The 27554-nt window shown below is 32.5% G+C and overlaps 3 protein-coding genes across 9 annotated transcripts; 2 read left to right on the top strand and 1 right to left on the bottom strand.

The window, feature by feature from the left end:
* Window positions 1-1002: 1002 nt before the first annotated feature.
* LOC107906372 (ABC transporter G family member 39) lies at window positions 1003-9074 on the top strand. Of its 4 annotated transcripts, XM_016833351.2 has the most exons (19): window positions 1003-1606; window positions 1975-2095; window positions 3004-3092; window positions 3253-3337; window positions 3427-3717; window positions 3804-3894; window positions 3990-4890; window positions 5109-5269; window positions 5481-5584; window positions 5747-5912; window positions 6083-6166; window positions 6289-6425; window positions 6560-6892; window positions 6984-7274; window positions 7389-7472; window positions 7568-7701; window positions 7789-8016; window positions 8124-8295; window positions 8419-9074. In XM_016833351.2, the coding sequence occupies exons 1-19, from the start codon at window positions 1245-1247 to the stop codon at window positions 8941-8943; spliced, it is 4359 nt and encodes a 1452-aa protein (XP_016688840.2). In that variant the 5' UTR covers window positions 1003-1244; the 3' UTR covers window positions 8944-9074. The 4 variants fall into 4 exon arrangements, with proteins under 4 accessions (XP_016688840.2, XP_040949552.1, XP_040949553.1 ...); XM_041093618.1 differs by lacking the exon at window positions 8419-9074 and having other exon boundaries at window positions 1035-1606; window positions 8101-8236; XM_041093619.1 differs by lacking the exons at window positions 1003-1606; window positions 1975-2095 and having other exon boundaries at window positions 3074-3092; window positions 3279-3337.
* Window positions 9075-13531: 4457 nt separating this feature from the next.
* On the top strand, window positions 13532-16239 carry LOC107903232 (beta-amyrin 28-monooxygenase). The gene is made up of 3 exons (XM_016829272.2): window positions 13532-14526; window positions 15432-15619; window positions 15719-16239. The coding sequence occupies exons 1-3, from the start codon at window positions 13578-13580 to the stop codon at window positions 16010-16012; spliced, it is 1431 nt and encodes a 476-aa protein (XP_016684761.2). The 5' UTR covers window positions 13532-13577; the 3' UTR covers window positions 16013-16239.
* Window positions 16240-17021: 782 nt separating this feature from the next.
* On the bottom strand, window positions 17022-27310 carry LOC107906370 (cycloartenol synthase). 4 transcript variants are annotated; one of them, XM_041093616.1, is made up of 19 exons: window positions 27115-27310; window positions 26496-26815; window positions 25943-26128; window positions 25546-25635; window positions 25052-25246; window positions 24866-24950; window positions 24280-24446; window positions 22949-23137; window positions 22594-22707; window positions 22264-22386; window positions 22060-22182; window positions 21882-21980; window positions 20075-20131; window positions 19485-19531; window positions 19250-19393; window positions 18900-19077; window positions 17937-18017; window positions 17679-17762; window positions 17022-17394 (listed from the first exon to the last, which is right to left on the bottom strand). In XM_041093616.1, exons 2-19 carry the CDS (start codon window positions 26703-26705, stop codon window positions 17281-17283), a joined length of 2286 nt encoding a protein of 761 aa, XP_040949550.1. In that variant the 5' UTR covers window positions 26706-26815; window positions 27115-27310; the 3' UTR covers window positions 17022-17280. The 4 variants fall into 4 exon arrangements, with proteins under 4 accessions (XP_040949550.1, XP_040949549.1, XP_040949548.1 ...); XM_041093615.1 differs by having other exon boundaries at window positions 26496-26812; XM_041093614.1 differs by having other exon boundaries at window positions 26496-26766.
* Between the last annotated feature and the right edge of the window lie 244 nt (window positions 27311-27554).

The following is a 27554-nucleotide window of genomic DNA, read 5'->3' as shown; positions in this document are numbered from 1 at the left end:
AAAAAAAGTTTACTAATAGTTGGACGGCTACCAATGTATTTTACCCTAATAATAATAACTTCTATCTATTTTTACATCTATTCTTACAATCAACTTTCTTTAATATAACAAGACGTGATTCAATATGTTTTATGGTTTAACAAGATTAACTTTTTTAGGGTTCGTAATTATTCATTTTAATAATATTATCTCTAAAGTTTAAATTTAAATTCTCCATCTAAGTGAAATGTGCCATATTTATACCCTCAAGAATGATTGATTTTTAGATGTCTAATATACATTCTTATAACTTTGCTTTCTTTTAAGAGGTATAAAAAGGCATAAAAAATTAGTAGGAGTAAAAGCTCTCATGTTTAAATTTTTTTAGGCTTTTTAATTTTGTATCCCAAATTATAAAAAAAAAAGATTAAAGGAAAATGAGTAACTTACCTCGTTTAATACAAGGTAGAGTGTTGTGTGGTGACCATGGAGATTTGGAGAGGCAGGAAAAAGCCCCCTCTATAGTCTCAAGCCTCTTTTTGTTTAAGAAAAAGAAATGAGAGATTGTCTTTTTATATGGGCCTTTGTAATAATAACATTCTACATTTAGGGGCCATCGATATAAGGATATAATAGGTGGATCCCTAATGAGACGTGATAGTATATGCATATATATATGTGTATAAGATAACTATAAACTGTAAAATTCCAAAAAAAGAAAGTGTTAAAACTAACACTTCTTTAATTCCGTTTAATTTCGATATGGAGCAAAATTAACTTCTTTAAATTAAATTACTTTAATTTTATCAATTTTAAAATATACAATTAATTATAATGTTAATATTTTTTGTTAATAGTATTTAATTTTAGTTGGTATATTAATAAATTTATGTAAAATATTAATATAAAATATCTTAAGATAAATGAAAACGTAATTGATTTACAGCCACGAACACCTCAAGAAATAAATTGACAGTGACAAGTATGGCCTCAATTTAGATAGTCAGCACACATTAGTTGATTATAGCCGACTGGAGTCTGATGTTTAATGGATCCAACTACCTCTCTTTAATATCACAAGACGTACATTGTCTCGTTATCTTTTCAGTTCATATCATCACTGCCAAACATTTCAAGCACCAAACACTTGCGTTCTTTTTCAGCAATGAAGTGATCAGTTTCATATAGGCAAGTAACCGACGTCGTGCCTTTGATATATCTTCTTTTCAATCGGAATGAAAAGCTAGAGTTAATTCATCGTCAAGATGGCGTCAGCTTTAGCAGGAGATGATTTATCGGCAAGATCAATGAGCAGCGGGCGTGAGGGTTGGGGGTCGGCGAGGTTCCGGGATATTTGGCAAACTCCGCCCGAAGTGTTCGAGAGGAGCCAACGGCATGACACGGAGGAGGATCTCATTTGGGCTGCCATCGAACGACTTCCCATGTATGATCGCCTTCGGAAAAGTATGATAAGGAAAGTTGGTGATAATGGGAAAGTTGTTCTTCACGAAGTTGATGTAACTAAGCTTGGACAACAGAATAAGAAGCAACTCATAGACAGTATTTTGAAGGTTGTCGAACAAGATAATGAAAATTTTCTCAGGAAATTAAGGGATCGAACTGATAGGTATGTACATGATGCCAGCTTGCTGCTATCTCATTTTTAGTAAAAACCAACTTCTTCTAACTTGTATATTTTTATATTACATTGAAATCGATAAGCTTTGTATTAGAAAAAAAAACCTAAATTAGAAGAAGTCAGGTTGGAATCATATAATAAAATTTTATTGGGAGGAGAATACCACCCCAATCTGAACAACTATACTCAAACTGTATTATATGTAAAACCTTTAATTATTTTTGTCTACAACTATTTATCTAAAATGTTTTTAGAATTTAAATTTTATGGATAATTGATTTGATTAATTCTTTTTTAGAATTTAAACAAAATCGATTTCTGATCTAATATATGGAATTGGGTTATGGATGATGAAGAGTTGGCATTGAAATTCCAAAAATTGAAGTTAGATTTGAGCATTTATCAGTTGACGGAGACGTTTACGTCGGAAGCCGAGCTCTTCCTACACTGCTTAATGTTACCTTGAATATCATAGAGGTATCCCTTCACTCTTTTTCTTTTCATTTATAAGTTTAAATTGTATTAGAATAATTTTAAAGGATTAATTTTTAATGATTAATAAATTGTGAATTGGGTTTTAGTCCAATTGACTTGTTGTAGTATTATAGAAAGAATTGTATAATATTTTTTCAGTTTAACGAATAGTTGGAAACGTGGAAGTGGACTTGTTCATGTATTTGGAATAAATTCGAATTATTAAATCGACATTGTTGAGAGGACTTTATTTAAATATTACTATTGGCTTAAACAAACTTAAACTTATACATTAAAACGGATAAAAATAACAAAAATAAAAATATTAACTTTTAAACATCATATATTTTTACAAGGTTTTTAAATAATATCATAACATTAATCATTTTAAAATTTTAAAAATTTATATTGATTGAACAAAAATTAATCAATAATAATAGTGAAGTAATATTTAGGATTTATGGTTAGTGTTAATGAGATTTAGGGTTTATGATTTAAAGTTTAATTTAAGATCAGTTAATTAAAGTAAAAAAAGTAATTATATTTAATTTGTATTTATTTATACTATGTTTAAGTTGATAATTATGTAGGTGTCTCATATCAATTTATTTAAAAAGTAACCTGTTTCACATAAAATTTACTTTAAACCTCAAAAAGAGTTGAACTTAAAAGAAATCAACAAAGATTCAGATTAGAAGTTAGGGCATTAAAAATATCAAAGTTTGAAATTTACCATTTTATAATATTACTTATGGCACAACTTAACTGAGTGCTACAAATCAATTTTTTAGGGTTAAGTTAGATCCAAAAACTTTGGTTGTATTGGTAATTATAGTTTATTTTTATTACAGTATATTCTAATTTCGATAACTAATATATTTTTTAAATTTTTATGGTGCCATGAACCATAGAGTATTCTTGGATTGGTTCGGCTTGTACCTTCTAGGAAAAGAAAGATTCAGATACTTAAAGATGTCAGTGGAATTGTGAAACCGTCAAGGTAATTTAGGAAAAGAAAACATCAATTATCATTTCAACTTATTTGTAAATTTGGATAGAGAAATCAGCAATGTTAAATTAAACTTGTTAATGAGGATATAATTTGAAGGATGAAATGTTCAGTTATTTATGGATTAATGATCTGTTCTGAAAATTTATAGGATGACCCTAGTTTTGGGTCCTCCAGGTGCAGGGAAAACAACATTCTTGCAAGCACTTGCAGGAAGGCTTGATCAGGATCTAAGAGTGAGTCTCTTTAAGATTTCTTTTTCCATAGGACTAACAATGGAATTATCTTAAATATTTAGCTTCAATAACTTGGCATTGTTGGGCAGTCTAGTGGGAGAATCACATATTGTGGTTATGAAATGAGTGAGTTTATTCCTCAAAGAACATGTGCTTATATCGGTCACCATGATGTTCACCATGGTGAAATGACAGTGAGGGAAACATTGGATTTCTCGGGACGGTGTCTCGGTGTTGGCACTAGATATGAAATATTGAAAGAGCTCTCAAAGCGGGAAAAAGAGGCAGGGATCAAGCCAGATCCTGAAATTGATGCATTCATGAAAGCAACAGCTATGGCAGGCCAACGAACTAGCTTGGTTACAGATTATGTTCTTAAGGTTGTTTGGTTTTCATCTAAGTTTTCTATTTGTCTACTAAACCCCAATCCAAGCACATTAACCCGTTTTAAGAATCTTTTAATCAGATACTTGGACTAGAAATGTGTTCGGATACTCTGGTCGGGGACGACATGCGTAGAGGTATTTCTGGTGGTGAAAAGAAGCGTTTGACCACTGGTATGCTTCTACCAAAATTTGAATTTCTCCTGAGAATGGTGCTGAATGTTGTTAGATATTGGCAGTCTAATAGTTTGGGTTCGCCTGAATTGCAGGAGAGATGTTGGTTGGTCCAGCAAAGGCCTTCTTCATGGACGAAATATCGACGGGGCTGGACAGTTCTACCACTTACCAGATTTGCAAGTTCATGAGGCAAATGGTTCATATCATGGATGTAACCATGGTCATTTCTCTTCTGCAACCAGCACCCGAGACATACGATCAGTTTGACCACCTTATCCTACTTTCGGAAGGTCAAATTGTCTACCAAGGTCCCACCCAAGGTGTCCTTGAGTTCTTTGAATACATGGGTTTCAAATGCCCTGAAAGAAAAGGAGTTGCAGACTTTTTGCAAGAAGTAACTTCCAAGAAGGACCAACAGCAATATTGGTTCAGAAAAGACCAGCCTTATAGTTATGTTACGGTTTCCGAGTTTGTGCAGGGGTTCAACTCATTCCACATTGGCCAACAGCTTGAATCCGATCTGAGGGTTCCTTATGACAGATCAGTAGCACGCCATCCTGCAGTAGTTACAGAAAAATATGGCATTTCAAACTGGGAGTTGTTCAGGGCATGCTTTGCAAGGGAATGGTTGCTAATGAAACGTAACTCATTCGTGTACATATTCAAGACTGTCCAAATTACGATCATGTCATTGATTGCCATGACCGTATTTTTCATAAAAGAAATGCATGCAGGCGATTTGGAAGACGGTTCGAAATTTTTCGGAGCTTTGTTTTACAGTCTAATCAATGTAATGTTTAATGGGATGGCAGAACTTGCAATGACAATTTTCAGGCTTCCTGTTTTCTATAAACAAAGGGACTTCTTGTTCTATCCTCCATGGGCTTTTAGCCTTTCCATTTGGATCATCAAGATCCCATTGTCATTATTGGAATCTGGAATATGGATCTGCCTCACATACTACACCATTGGATTTGCTCCAGCTGCTAGCAGGTAGAGTGTCTCCACATTTTCACAATCACCATTCTCACATACCACGAAATTAGTAGTTTCTTCACAACCATGAAAATTAGGAACCTTAGTTAGAGTTTAGTTATTCTATTTCTATCTCCTAATAATCACTGGTTTAGTGAACACTCAAACTAACACTTTAAACTGTAAACTGTAACAGTTTCTTTTATATAATAATTCTTTCCCTTCTATATATCCAGGTTCTTCAGACAGTTCCTGGCATTCTTTGGCATACATCAAATGGCTTTATCCCTCTTTAGGTTCATTGCTGCTGTAGGAAGAACACAAGTCATTGCAAACACATTGGGTACCTTCACCTTGCTAATGGTTTTCGTGCTTGGAGGTTTCATTGTTGCAAGAGGTAGGTAAATTCATCTATAATTACTATCAAAGAGCATTGCAGTTAAACCAAGCAGTAAGCAAAAGGGAAAGCAATATGGTATTCCGATTGTCAAAATTCTATTAGATGATTGTTTCCGTTTATCCTTTGATCTATATAATTAATATTTTACATTTTTTTCTGGTTATAATCCGCTTTGGTTCAAGCATGGTAACCCTTTGTCTAATTGCAGATGACATTGAACCATGGATGATATGGGGCTACTATTTGTCTCCAATGATGTATGGACAAAATGCCATCGTCATGAATGAATTTCTTGATAAAAGATGGAATAGAGTAAGATTTCTTCCCTTTTATTTGTCTTCCAATTTGAAGCATATATGCATGTCTATGTATATGTATATGTCTATATAGTATGGATGCATCTCTGTGTATAAGCACTGGTTAGGCACTTACATTTTCTTGACCTTACTGTACCACAAAATGCTGTATATGCAGCAAAATAATGACACCAGAATTAATGCAACTACAGTCGGACAAGTCCTTCTAAAGAGTAGAGGTTTCCATACAGAAGATTGTTGGTTTTGGATTTCTGTTGCAGCGCTGTTCGGATTTTCTGTTCTCTTCAACATTTTATTCATTGTGGCGTTGACTTACCTCAACCGTAGGTTACCTTATTAGTTTCTTTCATTTTAATGAAATCTCAATACTTCAAACAACTGCTATATGAATCAAAATCCAACTTTAGGGCTGCTTGCTTTCGCACTTGTAATCTCTTCCATCCGAAAGAAATTTCAATTTTGACAAGTGGTTTTTATGTGAACCAATTTTCAGCTCTGCGTGATTCCAAAGCAATAGTTGTTGATGAAAATGAAAATACGAAGAAGAAAGAGTCATCCTCGGGAAAAAACATACCAGGTAAGGAAACATGCTGAATATTTGATCGAGAATGTTGTATCAACATGTCACTTCAAATCTTAAGGAACAAAACCATTCTTCCTAGATGATGCTTTGCCTGAACTTTTGTGAGTGGATTGTAGGTACTGATCTGCCAGTGAGAAATTCTTTGGATGCCACCAACATCACGGGGCGACCCACTGGAAGAGGAATGGTGTTGCCTTTCAAACCACTTTCACTTGCGTTCAACCATGTTAGCTACTCTGTAGATATGCCTTCTGTAAGTTACTAATTCCTCATTCCTCAACACTTCCCATATTATTGTAATGTAAGATCAATGCAACATTCCATTCGAGAAAATTTTGATTTCAAGAGGCAAGCGGTTAAGGTGAAATGTTGGTTTTCTTTTTCTAGGAAATGAAGAGCCAAGGTGTTGAAGAGGATCATCTTAAGTTGCTACGAAATGTTAGTGGCGCTTTTAGACCAGGGATATTGACAGCATTGGTGGGTGTCACTGGTGCCGGAAAGACAACCCTGATGGATGTATTAGCAGGAAGGAAAACCGGGGGATACATTGAGGGAAGCATAAGCGTCTCTGGATATCCAAAGAACCAAGCTACATTTACTCGTGTCAGCGGCTACTGCGAACAAAATGATATCCACTCTCCTCATGTCACAGTCTATGAATCCCTGCTGTACTCAGCCTGGCTTCGTCTTTCTTCAGAAGTTGACACCAAGACAAGAAAGGTTATGCCATTTCCAAAAAAAGTATCTTTCCCTTTCTGTTGTAATTACCAAAAAAAAAGGGTTTAAATTTGATACTCTGGACTATGCACAGATGTTCATTGAAGAGGTTATGGAGTTGATTGAGCTCAAGCCACTACGGGGTGCTATAGTTGGCCTTCCAGGAGTAGATGGTCTTTCAACAGAACAAAGGAAGAGGTTGACAATTGCAGTTGAATTGGTTGCTAATCCTTCTATCATCTTTATGGATGAGCCAACATCCGGGCTTGATGCCAGGGCTGCTGCAATTGTAATGCGGACAGTGAGAAACACCGTTGATACGGGGAGAACCGTAGTGTGCACCATTCACCAACCTAGCATAGACATTTTTGAGTCTTTTGATGAGGTGTATAGGCTTTATTTTGCTAGATTCTTGTCTCAGAATTTGCTGCCTATGCTTTCCTCTAAATTATTATACATTTATGTTAGTCATTTTCAACTTGCTATTTTACTTGTTCAGTTGCTGTTGATGAAAAGAGGAGGGCAAATCATCTATGCCGGACCTCTTGGTCGCAACTCTCACAATCTTGTACAATATTTTGAGGTGAGCATTTGGTTTTTTGTAGGTCAATTAATGAGAGAAAATTCATATTAGACTGTTAAAATTTATCAGCAACATGTGCGCTACTTGCATTGCAGGCTATACCAGGAGTTCCAAAAATCAAGGAAGGATATAATCCAGCAACATGGATGCTTGAAATCACCGCTCCTGCAGTTGAGAATCAGCTGAATGCAGACTTTGCAGAAATTTACGCTGAATCCTCCCTTTATCAGTATGTTCCAATTCAATTCCATAATAGACGAAATTAAGAAGTGGTAGTTTGATATTTGCTTCCTCTTTATTGTTGTAAAACTTGCAGGAGGAATCAAGAAATTATTGAAGAGCTCAGTCGTCCGGTTCCGGGCTCCGAGGATCTCCACTTTCCGACCAAATATTCTCTACCATTCCTCTCTCAATGCAAGGTTTGTTTCCTGAAGCAACACTGGTCTTACAAGAGGAACCCTCGGTACAATGCTATTAGGTTCTTCATAACAATTGTCGTCGGAATCTTGTTCGGCCTTATCTTTTGGAACAAAGGACAACAAATGTAAGTAATGTGTTTCCTTTAATTCTCCGATTAAACAAAGATTATTGCCGTTGATTATACAATGTAACGCTAACAGCAAGCTAGTTTTATATATTAACCATGAACAGAGCAAAACAACAAGATGTGCTGAACTTTTTCGGAGCGATGTACAGTGCAGTGTTTTTCCTTGGAGCAGTGAATGCATCAACGGTGCAAGGCGTAGTTGCAGTAGAGAGAACCGTTTTTTATCGCGAAAGAGCTGCCGGAATGTATTCTGAATTTCCTTACGCGCTTGCTCAGGTGAAAATGATCAACTATGTCCATTGGAGTAATCTAATGACGGAATTTAAGTTGAAGTACTTAATTCGACCATCATTAATTTTAGACTTAGAATCATTGTCCCCACCTTACTTTGTTGTTCAGGTGGCAATAGAGATAATCTATACCGCAATCCAGACAGCGATCTACGTTGCACTCCTATACTTAATGATTGGGTATGAATGGAAGGCCAGCAACTTCCTATGGTTCTACTACTACATAACAGCAAGTTATGTCTACTTCACACTGTATGGGATGATGGTTATTGCTCTCACTCCAGGGGCACAAGTTGCTGCAATTGTCATGTCATTCTTCCTAAGTTTATGGAACATCTTCTCGGGTTTTCTCATCCCGAGACCGCTAATCCCGGTATGGTGGAGGTGGTATTATTGGGCAACTCCAGTGGCTTGGACACTCTATGGCCTTATTACGTCTCAATTGGGTGACCGAAACTCCGATCTTGAGGTGCCTGGATTTCCCGACATTCCGGTTAAGAGATACATTAAGGAAATGTTCGGGTTCGAGTATGAGTTCCTTCCTGTAGTTGCTGTCGTACACATCGGTTGGTGTCTGCTGTTTTTCTTCGTATTTGCCTACGGTATCAAGTTCCTTAACTTTCAAAGAAGATAATTCTCTTGTTTCTTCAACGCGTATGTTAGTTATAGGATGGATGGTGTCACAAACGGCACACTACTCATATCACAACATCAAACAATACCCAGTAGAAACCACATCAGTAACATTCAACCTTTGGTTTTAAAGCTGAGAATTGTTTATCAAAATCATATCCGTGATTAAATTAGGCATATTATTAGTTTTTGATCTAATGGACGGTTTAACTAATTTTCAATTAAACAAGAAATATAAAATATTAATTTTTTTAAAAACTCCACACGCAATTTTTAATTTTTTAAGTAGAAAATAAAAACATTGTTGATAAAATTAAAAATTAAATTGTTAGAAAACATAAACCGAGTAAAGAATAAAGAATAAACTTTCCCAATATCTTCCTTTAAATATTACTTTTACCAAATCTCAACTTTTCTATTTATCAATCTTCCATGTTTCATGTCCTTCGAACTCTCTTTCTCATATGAATTTCTACAATTCTACGTGTTTTTTCTTTTTTGCAAGTCTTGGCTTTCCCTCGGGGTCAAACCTTTTCTTCTCTTTTTTTTAGCTCAAGTAATGAGTGGGTGGGTGGGTCTCTTTTGTTTATTATTATTTTCTATTTTAAGGTTTTGGGCTGTGGTTTTCTTTCCTAAGCTTATTCGGTCTTTTTTTTTTTGAAATTTGATTTAATTAATTTTTTTAATTTTTTATTATCGATTCGTGGTTTAATTACATTTTTTATTGATTTATAATTTAAGCGAATTTTTACTAGTAATAGATCGATTTTCAATCTAATTAATTTGATCAATTGATCTAATTTAAAAACAAGTGACATATTTTATTGATATAATCTTTCTTCATTTACTATAAGGTTTCTAATTGCTATGTCTTTCCATATTTGTATAATTCCAGCTATTTCTATAGAAGTAAAACAAGTGACATATTTTTCTGCTTTTAGTTTTAATGTTGTGGATTAGTTTTTTTAATTTTTGATTCTTTCATCATGAAATGCACATACATTTTTATATTTTTATCATGAAATGCAGATAATACTTTTGGATTCTAAGCTAGATTTTGGTAGGTTATGTCAACACTGCTCAAATTATGTTAATACTTTTGGATTATCTCAAAATTTGAGCTTAGCCCAATTCACGGGTTTTTTATCCAAATAGTATAGAAAAAAAAAATACTAAAATAGGATGTCAGAAATTTTTTTTACCAAAATAGGTTACTTTTTCATTAGAGTCTATTAGATAGGCGCAAATGAATAAAATAATAATAATTTTTTTAAATAAAATATAATTTTATACTTTCCCGGGTCAGTATATAACCCGTATAATACATAGTATTGGCGCCTATTTGGGAGGCGCCAATGGTGGTGTCTATCTGGGAGGCGCCAATGCTCTGATTTTTTCGGGTTTAGGGTTATGTTATGAATTTAGGATTATGTTATAAATTTTTGCGTTTGTAATTATTTAAAATTCAATTTATTAGTAATAAATTACAAAATTACTAATAAGTTATACTAAAAAATTTATAACATAATCCTAAATTACTAACAAATTAATTATAAAATAATTACAATATTCATACAAAAAATTACAATATTACAATATGTCCCGATATTACAATATTCATACAAAATTACAATATTACAATATTCATACAAATTATTTAAAATTTAGGATTATGTTATAAATTTTTGTGTTTGTAATTATTTAAAATTTAATTTATTAGTAATAAATTACAAAATACTAATAAGTTACTAATAAATTTATAACATTATCCTAAATTACTAACAAATTAATTATAAAATAATTTCAATATTCATACAAAAAATTACAATATTACAATACATCCCGACATTACAATATTCACACAAAATTACAATATTACAATATTCATATAAAATTGCAATATTTTTTTGTTATTAATTATTAATTATAGATTATCTATATTTAGTATGAATATTGTAATTTTTTGTATGAATATTGTAATATTATAATTTTGTATGAATATTGCAATTTTTTGTATGAATATTGTAATATTATAATTTTGTATGAATATTGTAATGTCGGGATATATTGTAATATTGTAATTTTTTGTATGAATATTGTAATTATTTTATAATTAATTTGTTAATAATTTAGGATTATGTTATAAATTTATTAGTAACTTATTAGTAATTTTGTAATTTATTACTAATAAATTAAATGTTAAATAATTACAAACACAAAAATTTATAACATAAATTTCATTGGCGCCTCTCTATAAGGCACCTTCATTGGCGCCTCTCTATGAGGCACCTTCATTGGCGCCTACTTGATAGGCGCCACCCGACCCGACCCATTGACCGTATTTTGACCCGTATTTTTTAAAAAAAATATAAAAAAAAAATATTTTATTCAAAAAAAATTATTTTTTTTTATTCATTGGCGCCTATCTAATAGGCTCCAATGAAAAAAGTAACCTATTTTGGTAAAAAAAATTTCTGACATCCTATTTCAGTATTTTTTTTCTATACTATTTGGGTAAAAAACCCCAATTCACTATTGTAAATTCAAATTAATGAATTGAAAAAATCATTAACAAAGAAAATCCAAGACAACAAAAATAGCTAACTGAAGCAAAAAAAAAAATCTAATTTGTTTATTATTTTATTTATCAGATACTAGTTATTACAAAAAAAATATCTTACTATAAGAATGCTACAACATATCTCATCAGCAAAATTTGTAATGTTAGTTTGAGGTCTGATTTTAAAGGTCACAACTATCTTTTATTATTCTGTACATTGAAGATTTTAAGTTTCCCCAAGAGGTTGATTTTGAAGCTCCAATCCTATATGTTATTACATAACATATCCCATCAAGAGAGATAAATAAGTAAAATAATTTTAAAATTTGAAACATATGTGCTTGTAAGTGGGAAAAGTATAACTTGAGGTTATTAAATTTAAATTTTAGAATTTACGAATGGATGAAAATACATGTAATTATATAAAAAAATATATAATTTGACATTAATTTTAAAGATTGAACAACACTAGAGAAGAGAAGAACAAAGTTTTAATTTATATTAGTCAAATGTGAAAGGGGAATTTTAATTACAACTGTAAGCAAATCTTGATAGTGATAGAATTTAATTATTTAGTTGACAATTGTTAGTTTATGCTTCAGGACACACTAGTGATAGAATATAACCTATAAAAAGTAAATTAATGATTCAAATTTCAACCAACTTCACGTTTGATTTTAAAGGTTGATTATTCAGCATTTATTTTTTATTATTTTTATTATTATTAGTACATGAAATTCTAAAAACACTTTACTTATATGACATATCTATGATACAGTAAAAATTTTGAAAAGTTAGATATAAAACTTAAGAGTTAATACGTTGATTATCTCTAAAATTTTTCTAAAACTATTCAGTTGATATATTTGAATTTTTTGAGTCTAGTTGGTATTTGAATTTGTATTACATTACTCAAATTACTACCTCCACACTACTAACATTAGTTTCTGCTGACATAACATTGATGATCAATCTGGTGGTGATGTGTAATAGCCCCTCAGTATGACATACGACGAATATAAATTAAAATTTTTTTTAAAATATATAATTTAATAAAAAAATATAATTTTTTTCACATAAAGAATGAAGATGTATTTTTTATTAAATTTATATATTTTTAATTTTAATAAAATATCAGTTTTTTTGTTATTATTATTTAAAAAATATATAATATAATTTTATAAAAAATATATAAAAATACATACAATTAAAAATATATAAAAGACTATAATATTATGAAAAATATATAAAATTTTACAACATATAATATATAAATAAATAAATTTATTTTACAAGTTTATAAAAATATATACATATATAAAAAAGTTAAAAAATTATAAATTTATGAAAGAACTAAAAGAACATCTACAATGAATTTGGACTAATTGCTGTTAAGATGCATTTGAATTTGAAACAATCTGTTTAGATTCATTAAAAAACTTTTTTATATTTTATATTTTATTAGTTTTTAATTTCAAAACAATAAAAATATCTTGATATTATATATATATATATATATATATAAACTTGTTAAAAAAATTACATCTAGAATGATTTTTTGAGAAATGGGCGTCCAAATTTAAATGCATCTAGATAAATATTTATCAAAATTTATTTTTAAATAGTTTAATGATGATTTTGTAACTTTTTAAAGTTGAATATTCAAAATATAAACTCACTAAAAATTTAAAGATATTAGTGTAATTTACTAAAAAAAAACAAATGACGACACTTCAACTGGATTATTTAAATATATATATGTATATAAATCCTCAACTTATTCCGTTCTGTGTCTGTTCCATAAGTTAATTAGCAGTTTCATGGATCCAAGAGTGAAGTTCATTTCGGCAACAAAAGGAAAGCAACATAAAAAAGAATAAAGCTTATAATTTGTTCCAGGTGAAGCTTTCATGAATTGTACTATTTAGTGAGACTAAAAGATCCTATCATATGCTGTTTAGTGAAGAATCTGCACATAGGCTTGCCTATATATATATATATACTCTTGCTAGATCATTTCCATATGCAAATATCTAAAAGAAATCAAAACCAAATTTGATCGTCAACAAACAAACATGGATCCCATCCTACTTTTCTTTGCAACCTTCTTCCCACTACTGTCTCTTGCATTCCTTATATTCTACAAAAAATCTAATTATGCCTCGAACCCTAACCTTCCGCCCGGCAGGATGGGATTTCCATACATCGGTGAAAGCATCGAGTACCTCTTAACGGGTCGAAGGGGTCACCCCGAGAAGTTCTTAAAAGATAGAATGGCCAAATACTCTTCGCAAGTCTTCAAAACTTCGATATTCGGAGAACCCATGGCCGTCGTATGCGGGGCTGTCGGTAACAAATTCTTGTTCTCCAACGAAAACAAGCTCGTCACTTCGTGGTGGCCGGATTCCGTGAACAAGATTTTCCCTTCTTCAACGCAAACGAGTTCGAAAGAAGAGTCGATCAAGATGAGGAAAATGCTGCCTAATTTCCTAAAACCAGAAGCCTTGCAAAGATACATAGGGATGATGGATATGATTGCCCAAAGACACTTCGAAGCCAGTTGGGAAGGCAAGCAAGAAATAACAGTGTTCCCACTTGCCAAAAGATACACCTTTTGGGTGGCTTGCAAAGTGTTTCTAAGCATAGAAGACCCCGTCCATGTATCTAAATTAGCCGACCTTTTCAATGCTTTAGCCGCCGGAATCATTACCGTCCCCATTGACTTACCGGGAACACCTTTCCGGCGAGCTATCAATGCTGCTGAAACCACCAGGAAGGAGTTGATGGCGATCATCAAGCAAAGAAAGATGGATCTCGCAGAAAATAAAGCAACCCCAGACCAAGATATATTGTCCCACATGTTGCTTGCAACCGATGAGAAGGGGCAGTACTTGAATGAATTGAACATTGCTGATAGGATCCTGGGTTTGCTGATTGGTGGTCACGATACTGCCAGTGCTACCGTTACTTTCATTGTCAAGTATCTTGCTGAGCTTCCTAACATCTACAACGAGGTTTACAAAGGTGTAATTTTCTAAACCCTTTATTAATCTGGTTCTTTTTCCCCATGCAAGAAAGAAATTAACACTTTGGTTAAGTGTCGTGGAAAAACAGATTACTTGTTTGTTTCTTTGTTTTTTTCCCTTCCATTCCTTTCGTATCCATTGATTTTTAGCCACGTAAAACAATTTTGGAAAATTATCATATCAGCATGGAAAAATTAATTGCAATCCATATAGCAACGAAATAGCCAAGTTAAAGCATTTCGTTTTCATTGGTTTAATCGGTATAAAAAAATGGCAGACTACTCTAGTTACCCAACCAATTCAATAAAACTGAGAATAAACTCCAAAGTTTAGCTTAGTTTATGCAGCCATGTAAATTATTTTAAAATATCAAAATTCTATGCATTGTAAATGAATAACATGATCATTTTATCATCAAGTAAAACAAAAAATAGTAGAGTACTTATAAATAAATACTAATAATTTTACTTAAACATAAATAAATAGTAAAATCTTATACCCTAAACCCTTAAACCCATAATTCTAAATTTGAGGATTATTAATATTTATTTATAATATTTACGTTCAATACTTAATCATGTTTATATATTGATTTACAAGTCTTTCATATTTTATGTTTAATTTAATGAAGATGTGCCATGTTATTATTTGTTGATGGTGTGAATGAAATTGTAAAATTAAGGTTGAAATCGCATGAAATATAGGGTATTAATTTTTATATAAATAGAAAAATAATGTTTATTATTTTGTAAAGTAACTGTGTGATTAAGTCACAACATTAACTCAAGAAATAATAGATAGATAAGGGATTAACTTGGTAAGTATGGAAAAAACATATGAAGTGGGAGTTGTTTAGATTAGAGCAAGATAGTAAAAAAGTGTGACAAAGGGTACGTGTGGCAGAACAAATGGAGATAGCAAGATCAAAGAAAGAAGGGGAGATGCTAAACTGGGAAGACATAAAAAAGATGAAATATTCATGGAACGTAGCCTGCGAAGTGATGAGACTTGCGCCTCCGCTTCAGGGTGCTTTCAGAGAGGCCATCACCGACTTCACCTTCGCTGGTTTCTCCATTCCCAAGGGCTGGAAGGTTCCTTCTTTTTTTCTCTTGTGAAATCTTAACACACTCTCTCTCTATTTATAAAATTCCATGATCAGCAACTAAAATGATTTACTGGAACTGGAACAGTTGCATTGGAATGTGAATTCAACCCACAAAAACCCCGAGTGCTTCCTTGAGCCAGAGAAGTTCGAGCCTGCAAGATTCGAAGGCAGTGGACCAGCTCCTTACACATTTGTCCCCTTCGGAGGAGGACCAAGGATGTGTCCTGGGAAAGAGTACGCTCGTCTGGAGATACTGGTTTTCATGCACAATGTAATCAAAAGGTTTAACTGGGAAAAGCTGATACCTGATGAGATGATAATAGTGGATCCACTCCCCATGCCTGCTAAAGGACTCCCTGTTCGCCTCCTTCCCCATTAATCCCAACATGCAACTTATTTTCTCTTCAGCAATTTCAATAATTAAGACATCACAGTCTTAGCTCTCTCAAAAAAGCAAAGCAAACCATTTCACTGCTATTCCTTCCCTTGTTGTTTCTCTCTTCTTCTTTCTTCATCTTTAAATCTTAAGGATAAACTTCCTCCGTACTATATTCATTGTGATACTGGTACTTTCTAAATTATAATAAATTTCTTACATCTTGACATAATATCTCAAATTTTGATATATATATATATTGGGGTTAAAATATGCATATTGTATTCTTCACAAATTTGGTTTTCGTCACTATAATTTTTATTTTTAAGAATTTAGTTATTTTCTTTTCACATTTTAAAATTTAGATCTAATTATTAAATCTATTTATTGTTGATGTGACATTTTAAAATAAAATAAAATCACTTGATAGTAATATAATTAAAAAATAACATTATAATAAATTTAAATTTAATAAAATAATTTTAAAAGTGTTGACAAAATAACAATTGCACTTGAAATTTAAAATCTAAAAAATAAATAAGTCCTGAAAATAAAAATATAAAAACTAAATTTTAAATTTATGAAAAGCGTAATTAATTTTTTATAATCAAATATTTCAATATTACTTCAGTCAAGTAAATTAACTCTAACACTTATGCAGAATTTCTAAATGAATTAGTTGAATAACTAATCACGTCAGCATTCTTTGTAAATTTTGTGGTGGAACATACATTGAAGAAGTATTTGATTCACAAGTCAAAAATTTCACAGTTATCTAAATTGAATTTATATATTTCAATTTTCGACATTTTTTTACTTTTAAAATGTCTTTAAATAATTTAAATTTTAATATTATTAACTATTTTAATTAAAATATTAATGTAAGTTCTTTTTTTTAAAATATTTTATCATGATGATGAATTTGAATGATTAGATTAACAAAAATTACATCAAAGTAGTGTTAATTATTTCACCACGTAAAACAATCATGTAGGAACAAATGAATACACCATTGAGATGTCAATATGTAACCTTTGGGATATTTGATCATAAATGTAACCCACTATAATCGAACCACATCGTGGGTAATTTTACAAGGAGATCTTTTAGCGTAATGTAATTACACTAGTTCTCGAATCGAAACCCTACATTGCCCCCACAAAAAGCCTTCATATTTCATTGATGTCAAATGGGTTTTCTTTTTTAACAAAAATAAAATGTTCTGAATGATAAAAAGGTCATCTGACCATATTATGAATGGCGGGATAATCTCAGGGGGCCTGCAACACCCGGCAATGATATTCTCCGAGGGCCCAGATCGGGAAAATGTTCCGATACGCTGAATAGCTGATCATACAGTTCTTATTGAACACTCCCATGATCTCCTGTGGCCGGGAAATGGTAAAACCAATCAGCAACGCGATGCATTAGTTATAATTTTCTCTTTGTAATTCCATTAAACAGGCAGAAGTTTTTGTTTAGTCTTACCCGATCATTTTGTACTTGCAGACAACTAAACCATGACAGGCATTTAATATTTGGAAATTAAGCACTGAAGAAACATAATTACTTCTAATTTTCTTAGACAAACATGATTTATATTATTTGGTCCAGGCACAGTTTTCTTCACTGATCTTTAACAAAAACACATAAAACCTACTGTATTTACCTCTTGAGGAAAATCTCCATCCTCCATTTGAGAGTTAATTAATATCTTTGCAGCGCGGTGCAAAGGTGTTGGATCTCTCTCAGCCTTTTGTTACAAAACCAAAAAGGTCAGGTCAATGACATGTAAGCTGAAACATTCGTTAACGCTTAAAAGTATGTACACTGAATCAGCACGTTTAACACACAAAAACAGCGCCATACAACGTTATCATACATCCTGAATTTTGTAGAACATTAACCAATGAGAAGTTATACATACCTGCCCAGCTTCTATAAGAGCCAACATGGTCCAACTGGTATTAACAATATGCGGCCGGTTACCCTCAAGATTTGTATAAACCTAGTGAAACAAACAATAAGTTTAACGCTACACGCAAGGAAAGTAGAAACATGAATCATCCCGATAATTAGTGCAATAGTCTTGTCTAATGCACTGTACTAGGAATCTGAATTTCTAACATTGATGGTTCTCAATCAGATACTTCCATTTAAGGAAAGAGGTAAGTGCCAACAAAATGTAACTCAAAATAATCCATCAAATCATCAACAACTTCAAGACAGCCCTTAGAATTCTACATTTAATAAACACTCTTCAAGAAATGAAATGTTGAAAAACTATACAAATAAAAACTATTACTAGCTCAATATAACTAAAAGAAAGCTTCTTCTCATTGTTCAGACACTTTTTTTCTTATTTAGCATGTAGTCCCTACCAATAGTCTCATTAGTAACTTACAGGAATGTTATCAAAATGCAGTCCTTACCAAGCAATTCAGATGAATTGGAATTTGAGAAAATCCAAGAAAATAACTTCAGAAAGATCATTGACACTTTACACAACTAGACACTAGAAGTTATAGCTCGTCTCAAATTTTTTGTGAAAAGGCAGATTCATTCCAGTTCAACTTTTAACCATACACCCGTCTGAATCCCCCTTATGTCTAGAATAGTGACTGGATATGCAGAACCTACAAATAAAATGACCCAACCGAATCTTTGACCTGTTCAATGTGTTTTTCAAATAAATTTAGCTTAATTGGTTTGAGGTTCAATCCAATTGGACTATTATTTTTCTTTTCTTTTTTCTCTTGAAGCTGAGCCAAATGAACTAGAACTACTATATATTTAGAGCATAATTAGTAAATTCGAAGTGAGATTCCACAAAGTCAAACAGGCCTATCAAAGAACACGCAAGGAAATTCCAAAAATGATGGATCAAAACCTTGTTCTGGCATGATAAGTAGCTCTCTCCCCAACCACCTGTTACAAGCTCTTTGGACAAAAAAAAATCACATGCTTTACGAATGTGAGAACTGTTCTTGTATGTTCTACCAGCAGCTGATAGCCCCTTTATTCCATACCATCCAGCGTAACTGAAGCAGATGCCCCAGGATCCATACCTATCAAAATCTCCATTACTGAGTACAAGTAATTTAAGAATGACAGCAAAATGCAAGTTCTTCAGCAAAAGCTACAGAGTCAGCCATGTTGAAGAAGTGATAAAAGTAGCAGAATATGTACATAAAAGTAATTATGAAGAATTATAGATCACAGAATACTATATAAACAAACCAAGAGCCATCTTCTGCTTGCATCTTTTCTATAAACTCCACAGCTCTACCAATACAATTTTGAATATCTTCTGTCCTATGCTCAGGATATAATTTCTTGAATGAGGCTAGTGCCTGAATGGCTGCCGAGGTACATTCAACATATCTATGTTGCCAGTCCATAAATATCAAATCAGAATGTAATTCAGTTAAAGAAAAATGTCTTGAGAAGAAAATGAAGTATGCTGGGACCTTACGGGTAATCGATAACTATGTCACCAAAAGTTTCAGCAGGGTTGATTAACTGAAAATAGGAGAAAAACGAAATAGTGCAATTATACTGGCCACCTTACAAGATGCTTACGACAATTATGAAGGTTAAATTGTTGTCATAACAATTAATAATAAGAAAGCAAGCACTAAACCTTAGATACAGTATATTAGAGCTATGTTAACTCCATCTTTCATTTCAAGAATCAGTCTTTCTCCATCCAGTTCAATAAATTATATAGGGTACTTTCTTGTTCTCTCTTGTTTGTAAAATTATGGTAAGTCAGCTATTATACTTTGTTTTTACAATTTTTATTCCCAGATAGACTAACATCATTGTTTTTACTGCTTCATTGTTTACAATTTTATTTCTCTTTTTATTCTTTAGTAGCTTTGGCTATTATTTTTTGGTTAAAACCACATTTTCTTTTCTGATTCACCTTTTCTACTTTCAGTTGATAATGTGTATGCCTGTTCATGTATTTGTATCTTTATTTGTTTGTGTGTGTATGGCTTTTGCGTTTGCTTGATGTAAAGAGAGAAAATTGACAAAGCCATGTACACGTCAAGTAGTTACCTCCAACCACTGATAGGATCTTGTCAATTCATATGTTGCAAAACCACCATCAGCATTCTGCAGTGATCCAAAATCTAGTCAAATTTAAGAGAAATTTTGTATAACCAGATTTCAGATATGTCCCATTAAACTGACACAAAGTAAGTGTATCGAGGTAATGCTGGCAATTCACTAGTGTGTACTATAATAAAATCTTGATAAATGAATATTTGGTAAACTAATAATTTTTATTAATTAGTAGAATCTCAAAGTCCTGACTCGAACCAGTGCATTAAAACAATAACCTCATTGAATGCATAAGATAATAAAATACATGAAAGTTCATATAATGCTATGAGGAAAATTTTCACTTTAATTTTACTTCTCATTTAAGATTTCTAAAAAAATGCATCTACATTTAATTGTATTTTCTTTCTACCTAAACCAAATTGAATCTAATAATTAGCTTCGCACTGCACAGAGGAGATTCACTAATTCTTTTCATGCTTAGCGAATGGTTTCATAAGTAAAGATTAATTGTTGTCTCTATCTAGTGTTTAGAATTTATAGATCATTCATGTATTTTGGTAAAAGGAAATAACAAAAATTAATACACATGTATAAGGATTGAAAACATAAAATTCTTTATAAATTTATCAATAAATGAATAATTTATTCATTTAGTTATAATTAAATAAACTCTTTATAATAATTTTTTTAGTCAGAAAAATATTGTTTTATAGGGTTTTTATTGTATTTATAAGTGAATAAATGACATCCATGTTGAAAAATTTTCAATTTCAATTTGTTTCAGAAACAGATAAATCTCAGGCAATAAACAGAGATTACTATCAAGAACTATCTATGGTGATATCTATCTGCTTGAAACCAAGTTCTATCCTTTTCTTTCATATTATGTCAAATTTTTGTCTTGACATACTTGCCTAAGACTATTCAGGCTTTTCTTTTCCCTTTAGATCATTAAATATGTTGCATAATGGGAGGTGACATTTCCAAACTCTGGTGCCTAAATCAAAACCTAGGACCCATCTTCCTTTAGTGAAAAACGCAACACTAGGTTACAATACCATTAAGACTCTTTAAGTCATTTTCAGAGCTAAGTATAAGGCTCAAAATAAAAGGAATATATCACATTAGCAGGGACTGGTAAGCTCATTGGATAATAGTTTTAATGAGAAAGAACAAAGAATAAGATGCCTAAACCCAAACTCAGGACCTATCTTCCTTTAGCAAAAAGGCAACTAAAAGGCAACAAAAGGTTTCATTGGTATTAGTTATTTACAAAGCTAAGAAAAGAAGAAGAGAAGGCTCATAGTAAAAGGAATAAACTACATTATCAAGGACATGTAGTCTCATTAGAAAATAGTTTCTATGAGAAAAGGACAGATTATGGAGGTGCAACTTGCAAGGCATCAAACTTAAGCATCTCTAAATATTAATCCACTAGGGGGGAAAAGATCCACAAATATCAAAGTGATCACAAGCTTTTCTGATATCATGGTAAAACCTTATTGCTTAAACTAGGTGGTCCACTAGGTAGCAGCTATTGAAACGAACATTTAAATACCACAAATAAAGGCTACAATATCCAAATAGGATTGGCTTGGCATAATTACATGAAGCAAGCTCTTCTGTTATACCTAATTACTAAAAAATCACAAAACATTATACCTCTTAACACTGTATCAGCCTCATTTTGAGGTTTCCTCCATTTGTAACGCCAGTGGTGACCAATTACTAATTCACTAAACCCACCAGAACTTCTTAGAAGAATTTAAATACTAAACCAATGTAGCATCCAATTTACCTGTAGGGAAAGGATAACATTAACAGCATCATATAGCCAAATCACATTTAATGGCTCCCCAGCTGTTGCTGCTGGTAGTGTTGATAGTAATAATGCAGCCTGTACGTGGAAATCATTATTACTCAAATCTAAAATATTTAGACTTTAGAGTCTCCTAGAGGTTTTTCATTATTTGTACCTTCAGCCCCTCTGCTGTGCAGTCTGAGATGGGCCATCCATGATCTGCAGTTGAGAATGGCCAAGCACCCTTTGAAATATGACGATACCAGAAATTTAGATCCCCAGGGCAATCTTCTAACACCTGAAAACACAGAAACCTAATCAAGTTGAGGAAATTATGGTCAATGATACAACAATGATTAAAAGACTTCATAAATGAAACCTGGGAATATTTTAAGAAATCATGTGCTTTTCTTAAAACTGAACCATATTCGTCAGCAAGACCAGTAGAAATAATAGCTTGAATAGCAAAAGCAGTATCCCATAATTGACTTCCATTATAACCCTGAAATGAAATTATAAGAAATTAAGATATATGAGAATCAAGCACAATTTCTTGCACAGCAAAATATCTTTTCCCTAGCATAGTTCAAAAATATAATAAATTAAAACAAGAAAGTACCATTCTTAGAACTGCAATAAGACAAGAAAGGAACTAGATGAGTACAATGATGTAAATTTAAGAATCAGAAAAGCCAGTATTGTTCAGCACCTGCATCTTCATGCCATCTTCAGCTATCCACAAATAATCTAAGATTCTAGGTAGATGCAGTTTGAATGACTCTGAATATGGATCTTCCACCCAACAACAAAGCATATTCAAGACCTGCAGAATACAAGTTCTAGGAAATCAGAAACTCCTTGGAGAGAAGAGATGGATAAGATTCATGACCTCCTAAGCATCACTCCAGAGCTTTGCCATACTGAAGAAGCAACCTAATCTTAGTAAAGTGATATGAACGTTTACAGATTCCCTCCCCTTCATTGATTGCTTAAGCGAAATAACAACTACATGCTCTCTTCTATATCAAAATCTAAGATCATGTCCAATCATTCTCCACGCTTACCTTATTCACAGGCCCTATGCATATATACCGGGTATTCTCATCTTCATAGTGTATATGCTGCATGACAATCTGTAAAGCTTTCTCCCTCAAGCTTTTACAAGGCCAGTATTTAAGCATAGGCTCATATAAATAGTGGAGAGATGCCCAAAGAATATCCTGAACCAGAGGATGTGGATAGTATAGATCTTCCTAAAAATATTTGGAAGAAGAAAAGAAATAAGTTCCAACCTTGAAATCTAAAGACAAGAACCATCATCTAGGCATTTGACTAGAAAAATAAACATGTTTTCACAAAAATGAAAATGGAATACCAGTGCAATTAGAGTTTGCTTACATACATATTCTCATACAGCCTTTCAAAGATAATTTAATTACAAAAGATAAATAATATTCTTATTTCTGTCATGGAAAAGCACAAGATTGTTAAATGAGTTTATTCATTTAAATGACTAAGAAAAATGCACAGCAAGTACTTTCATCATAACAATATCATGAGCTGGTTGCACTGGTTTTAATATTTCACAATCTTGTCTCTACTGCTTTAGTTTGATAGATAATGATGTGTGGATTACATAATCAATATATTAAACTGCAGATGGGAACTTGAGACAATATTAAATAATTATAGAAAACCAAAAATTAATGGATGGGAAAATTATAAGGAAAATTATGAAATACTGACAACAAGCCTTTAACAATGCACAATGCCAAATGACAAACAAATTAAGGTCAAGAAGATTATTTAAATGGAAATACAAAATCTAGCCTTTCCTTGACAAGTTGGAACACAAACAAGAATATGAGACCTCTAGGAATATCAGTTGGAACAGATCTGTTAATTTCTCTACAAATGTCCCACTACTGATATGTGTTCATGGTTTATAAGTGAGGAAAAGGATTATTAACTTCTAACGATTATTTTACACATTGAACAGAAAGCAGTGAACATGACCATTTCACTCATTACGTAAATCTATGATCCCAGCAATCATATTTTCTACCGTTTATTTAACTTTTCCAGGAAATTCTGTTGAACTCTCTGTACTGGCCTGGTGAACTTTCAGCAACATATGATTTCAATTAAACTGCATTATTGTCAAGTGTCTTGGATATGCTAGAAGCAACTTCCTAAATACAATAACTATAAATTTAAAGAAAGAATGTTTAAGATGATTTATACATCAAAATTTCCAAAAAGAAGCAGACTAACCACATGAAATAACAAGAGTAGCTATAGGAAACAAGTAAAAGTAGTATCACTGGCTAATTGCCAAAACTTGCTGTACATATATAAAGAAACATTGTTTTTCACAGGCAAATGGTTAGCCAACCTTGGCACACGCGTTGCGAGCTTTATTCCAATCGACTTCATGGTAAGGAACCGTGTAGAGCTCTTTTCTCAAGGATAGAATTGTGGGTGTGATAGGACCCACAAACTTCTTCCCATACAAAAACGACATTGGCAGATACACCATTCGACAATGACACCACATTCTTCCTACAGAATTATACAAAATTATTGTCCAGAGTAGAATAATGTAGAACCTTTGGAACAGATATAAGACCTGTAAAAGGGAGACTATTTACTAACAAACTTTTGAAAGGAACCAGGTCAATGAAGTGAAGAAAGGAAAAAGTGAAACAGAAGCAAATCGAAAGATCAAAATCTTTATGATTTATATGGAAAAACCTATGGACTAAGAGTGGAAAAGTAAGTTATAGCAAAAGAAAAGCCCTCAAAGTGAAAAATAGCTACAAAATAGGAAACAAGATCCTCCAATATGAGTTGTCTTTGTCTAAAATGAAAAATAGAAAAGAGGCTAGTGACTAAAACACACACGCACACACACATTCTATATTCTACATGGCTTGGAATGAAGAATTAAAAAACATAACCATCAAAAAGTAATTAGAAACCTGGATGAATAGGAAGAAAGTAAGGACATAGCCATACTTCTGGAGGCAGTGGATTATTCCCTGACCATTCATATGCTCCCAGCACCTATCAGGATCAAATATCGACAAAAGGTTGACACTGTGTTCAAAGTTTTACCCTTTTTCTAAAAATAACAAATAAGCAAATAGTGAAGACTGATTATATACCGAGAGCCACATTTTCCCCCATGACGTAATTGCAGTTGCACTACCATGTTCTAGGATCCACTCACGTGCTTTCTCAATTGCCCCTTCTCCACCTTCAGCACCTTCACCAAGCAGCCTCAAGCTAACATAATTTAACACAGTACCAAACATGGTGCTTGGACCTTCAATGTGAAGACCCCAACCACCATCTCTATTCTGCAAGAAAACAAACAACTCTCAGAACAGAGCAATTTTCTTCATTTGTTTATATGGTAATGACAATGCCAACTGACAGCGAATAGTTAGTAAAAGGCAGTTGACTTAAGTGGGTTGGTTTTCCTTTCATCCAGATAGCACTATGCTTGCTTAGAACAAGCTCAACTGATGTGAGAAACATTCCAGAGAGCTAGCAGACAATAATAACATAATTATGTCATGATTAGTGCATAACATAATATCTACTCAACAAGTGGAAATCATAAAAATCTTAAACACACACAGTGCACATTGCTTGCCTGATGATTGTACAGATATCTGCATATCTCATATTGATGCTCCTTTGACAGGACAGTATTCAAGGCTCCAGTAACATATAATGTAATAACCTGTTGCAGTTTATAAACAAAGATTAAATTACATATCATCCAATTATTAGTTGTTGAGAGATGCAATAATGTCAAGGTAATCAGAAAGCTATTGAAATGTAATTATCAGGGGATCTCAGAGTTAAAAAGACAGACATAATGACAAAATAAAGGATTGGTTCTTCCACCACACGTACAAATGTGAAATGTCAAAAGATTTTGAGAAGCAGCAATTTAATTTCTTTGTAGGCTAAGCCACAGAAAGGATATTAGTAATTTCCACATTAACAGACAGATCAGAATCAGATATAGCTTTGTTAAGCCTTACCAAACCAGGAAGTAGAAACATAGGGCCCCCATAATCTCCTGGCCAATGACCATCATCTGCTTGTATTGTTGAATAAAAATCAAGGGCACTGCGCAATGTTGTCATTACAGCCTCTTCCTTGACATCTTCAAACTCTTCCAGTTTGGTTTGTGGTAAATTAGTGACAGATTGTTTCTCCTCCGCAAACTACATCCAGAAAGAACTATAATGACCTTCAAAATGCAAAATGGCTAAAACAATCAACAATGGTTTAGACGACGTGTCAAAAACAAGAAATCTTTTCTACACTCCTTAACTGTTTCCATGTAATCTGGATATGAAGTTTACCACAGCAGAAGAGAAAAGTTTTAAGCTTCTTTTTCCTTTTTTGAAGTTTTTTGTCACATCATGAAATCAATCATAGAAGTAAAATTTCCCTGCAATGGAAAGACTAAAGAGAACTATATGGAAATCCCAACAGCAGAGAACCAATTCTTCCAAAATTGGAAAACAAAATACATGAACAACTAATTAACAAAAAACCCCAAATCCCAATTTCAGCACCCAGATTAACCTGAATTCTCATGAGAAGATCAGAACTGTGCTTTTTGTGGAAACGGTTATCCCGAAAACTCTGACGAGCCATTTCCACCTTAGAAAGCTCTTCCGGGGTTCCTGATTCAGGGCAGAATTCCCAGACTTGACGTCCCACATGATTGTTCAAACTCCTTAGCCATCCCCCACCATCTCCAACACTCCCTTTGGCAATCTTAAGTCTCCACATTTTGTTTAAGGAAGAAGCACACAGACTGAGTTGTCCACAATGTTTACTTCTTTGGCAAATGCTGGACTCCACAAGTGTTGAGTTTTGTTAACTATGAACGAGAGACCCTGCTGGAAAGTGATAGCAGACTATCCAATAACATAACAAAATCTAGAATTTCGATGGTTTGATCAACAAATGTAAACAATTGGTGGGCTCCCATTGTGCATAATATTAGCATTATGCTACACTTGAAAACATAAATAAAATCTTAAAATGAATTACTTCTACTTGCTACCAAATGTAAGACCATTTTCTCAATTAAAATAATTATTTTCTATATAATTATATTAAAAAATTTACTATCAACTCACACCATCATCTCGTGAAAATGCGTATATAAAATTACTATGAATTTTAAAGTGATTACCTGCCGGCTGCCGCCTAACACCACCGGAAAGAAAGGCTCAAAGCCGGCGGCCGACTTTGTTTCAACCCCCAAAAAATCCTCTACGTATGCAATATAATAAATTCGCTAACTAATAGTACATAAGACAAAAACACGATTTGATTGATTGAAATTATTGTTTAATACAAATAAAGAAAATTAAAAGTTTGAGTACGAAATATTATCAAAATATACAAGCTATGATAAGTGTTGTCTACCATTTCAACCCTATCTAATAAGTGGGAATATTGTATTTTTAATAGTGAGCTTAAACCTGATAATTTTTTTTATATATAATTTAGGATTAAATCATATTTTGAGCTTAAACTTGATAAATTTTTTCCTTTAAATTTTTTAGTTTTAAATTTGACAATTATTTTATATTAGGGTTTGTATTTTTTTTATCTAATTTAGATCCTGAA

This window comes from Gossypium hirsutum, chromosome D05, assembly GCF_007990345.1.
Source record: "Gossypium hirsutum isolate 1008001.06 chromosome D05, Gossypium_hirsutum_v2.1, whole genome shotgun sequence".
Classification (NCBI taxonomy): domain Eukaryota; kingdom Viridiplantae; phylum Streptophyta; class Magnoliopsida; order Malvales; family Malvaceae; genus Gossypium; species Gossypium hirsutum.
Note: the sequence above shows the minus strand (reverse complement) of the source record. Positions and strands in the feature narration are given on the sequence as shown.

What these genes read in the sequence shown, in the direction of transcription:
- LOC107906372 (XM_016833351.2), top strand. Translation starts at nt 1,245, where the DNA reads ATGGCGTCAGCTTTAGCAGGAGATGATTTATCGGCAAGATCAATGAGC. An exon ending in GGAATTGTGAAACCGTCAAG is followed by an intron (nt 3,093 to 3,252) that starts GTAATTTAGGAA and finishes GAAAATTTATAG; the next exon opens with GATGACCCTAGTTTTGGGTC. An exon ending in TTGATAAAAGATGGAATAGA is followed by an intron (nt 5,585 to 5,746) that starts GTAAGATTTCTT and finishes CTGTATATGCAG; the next exon opens with CAAAATAATGACACCAGAAT.
- LOC107903232 (XM_016829272.2), top strand. Translation starts at nt 13,578, where the DNA reads ATGGATCCCATCCTACTTTTCTTTGCAACCTTCTTCCCACTACTGTCT. An exon ending in CTACAACGAGGTTTACAAAG is followed by an intron (nt 14,527 to 15,431) that starts GTGTAATTTTCT and finishes TACGTGTGGCAG; the next exon opens with AACAAATGGAGATAGCAAGA. An exon ending in CCATTCCCAAGGGCTGGAAG is followed by an intron (nt 15,620 to 15,718) that starts GTTCCTTCTTTT and finishes GAACTGGAACAG; the next exon opens with TTGCATTGGAATGTGAATTC.
- LOC107906370 (XM_041093616.1), bottom strand. Translation starts at nt 26,705, where the DNA reads ATGTGGAGACTTAAGATTGCCAAAGGGAGTGTTGGAGATGGTGGGGGA. An exon ending in ATGTTATCCTTTCCCTACAG is followed by an intron (nt 20,132 to 21,881) that starts GTAAATTGGATG and finishes GGATCACTGCAG; the next exon opens with AATGCTGATGGTGGTTTTGC. An exon ending in GATCCTATCAGTGGTTGGAG is followed by an intron (nt 19,532 to 20,074) that starts GTAACTACTTGA and finishes TCCTATTTTCAG; the next exon opens with TTAATCAACCCTGCTGAAAC.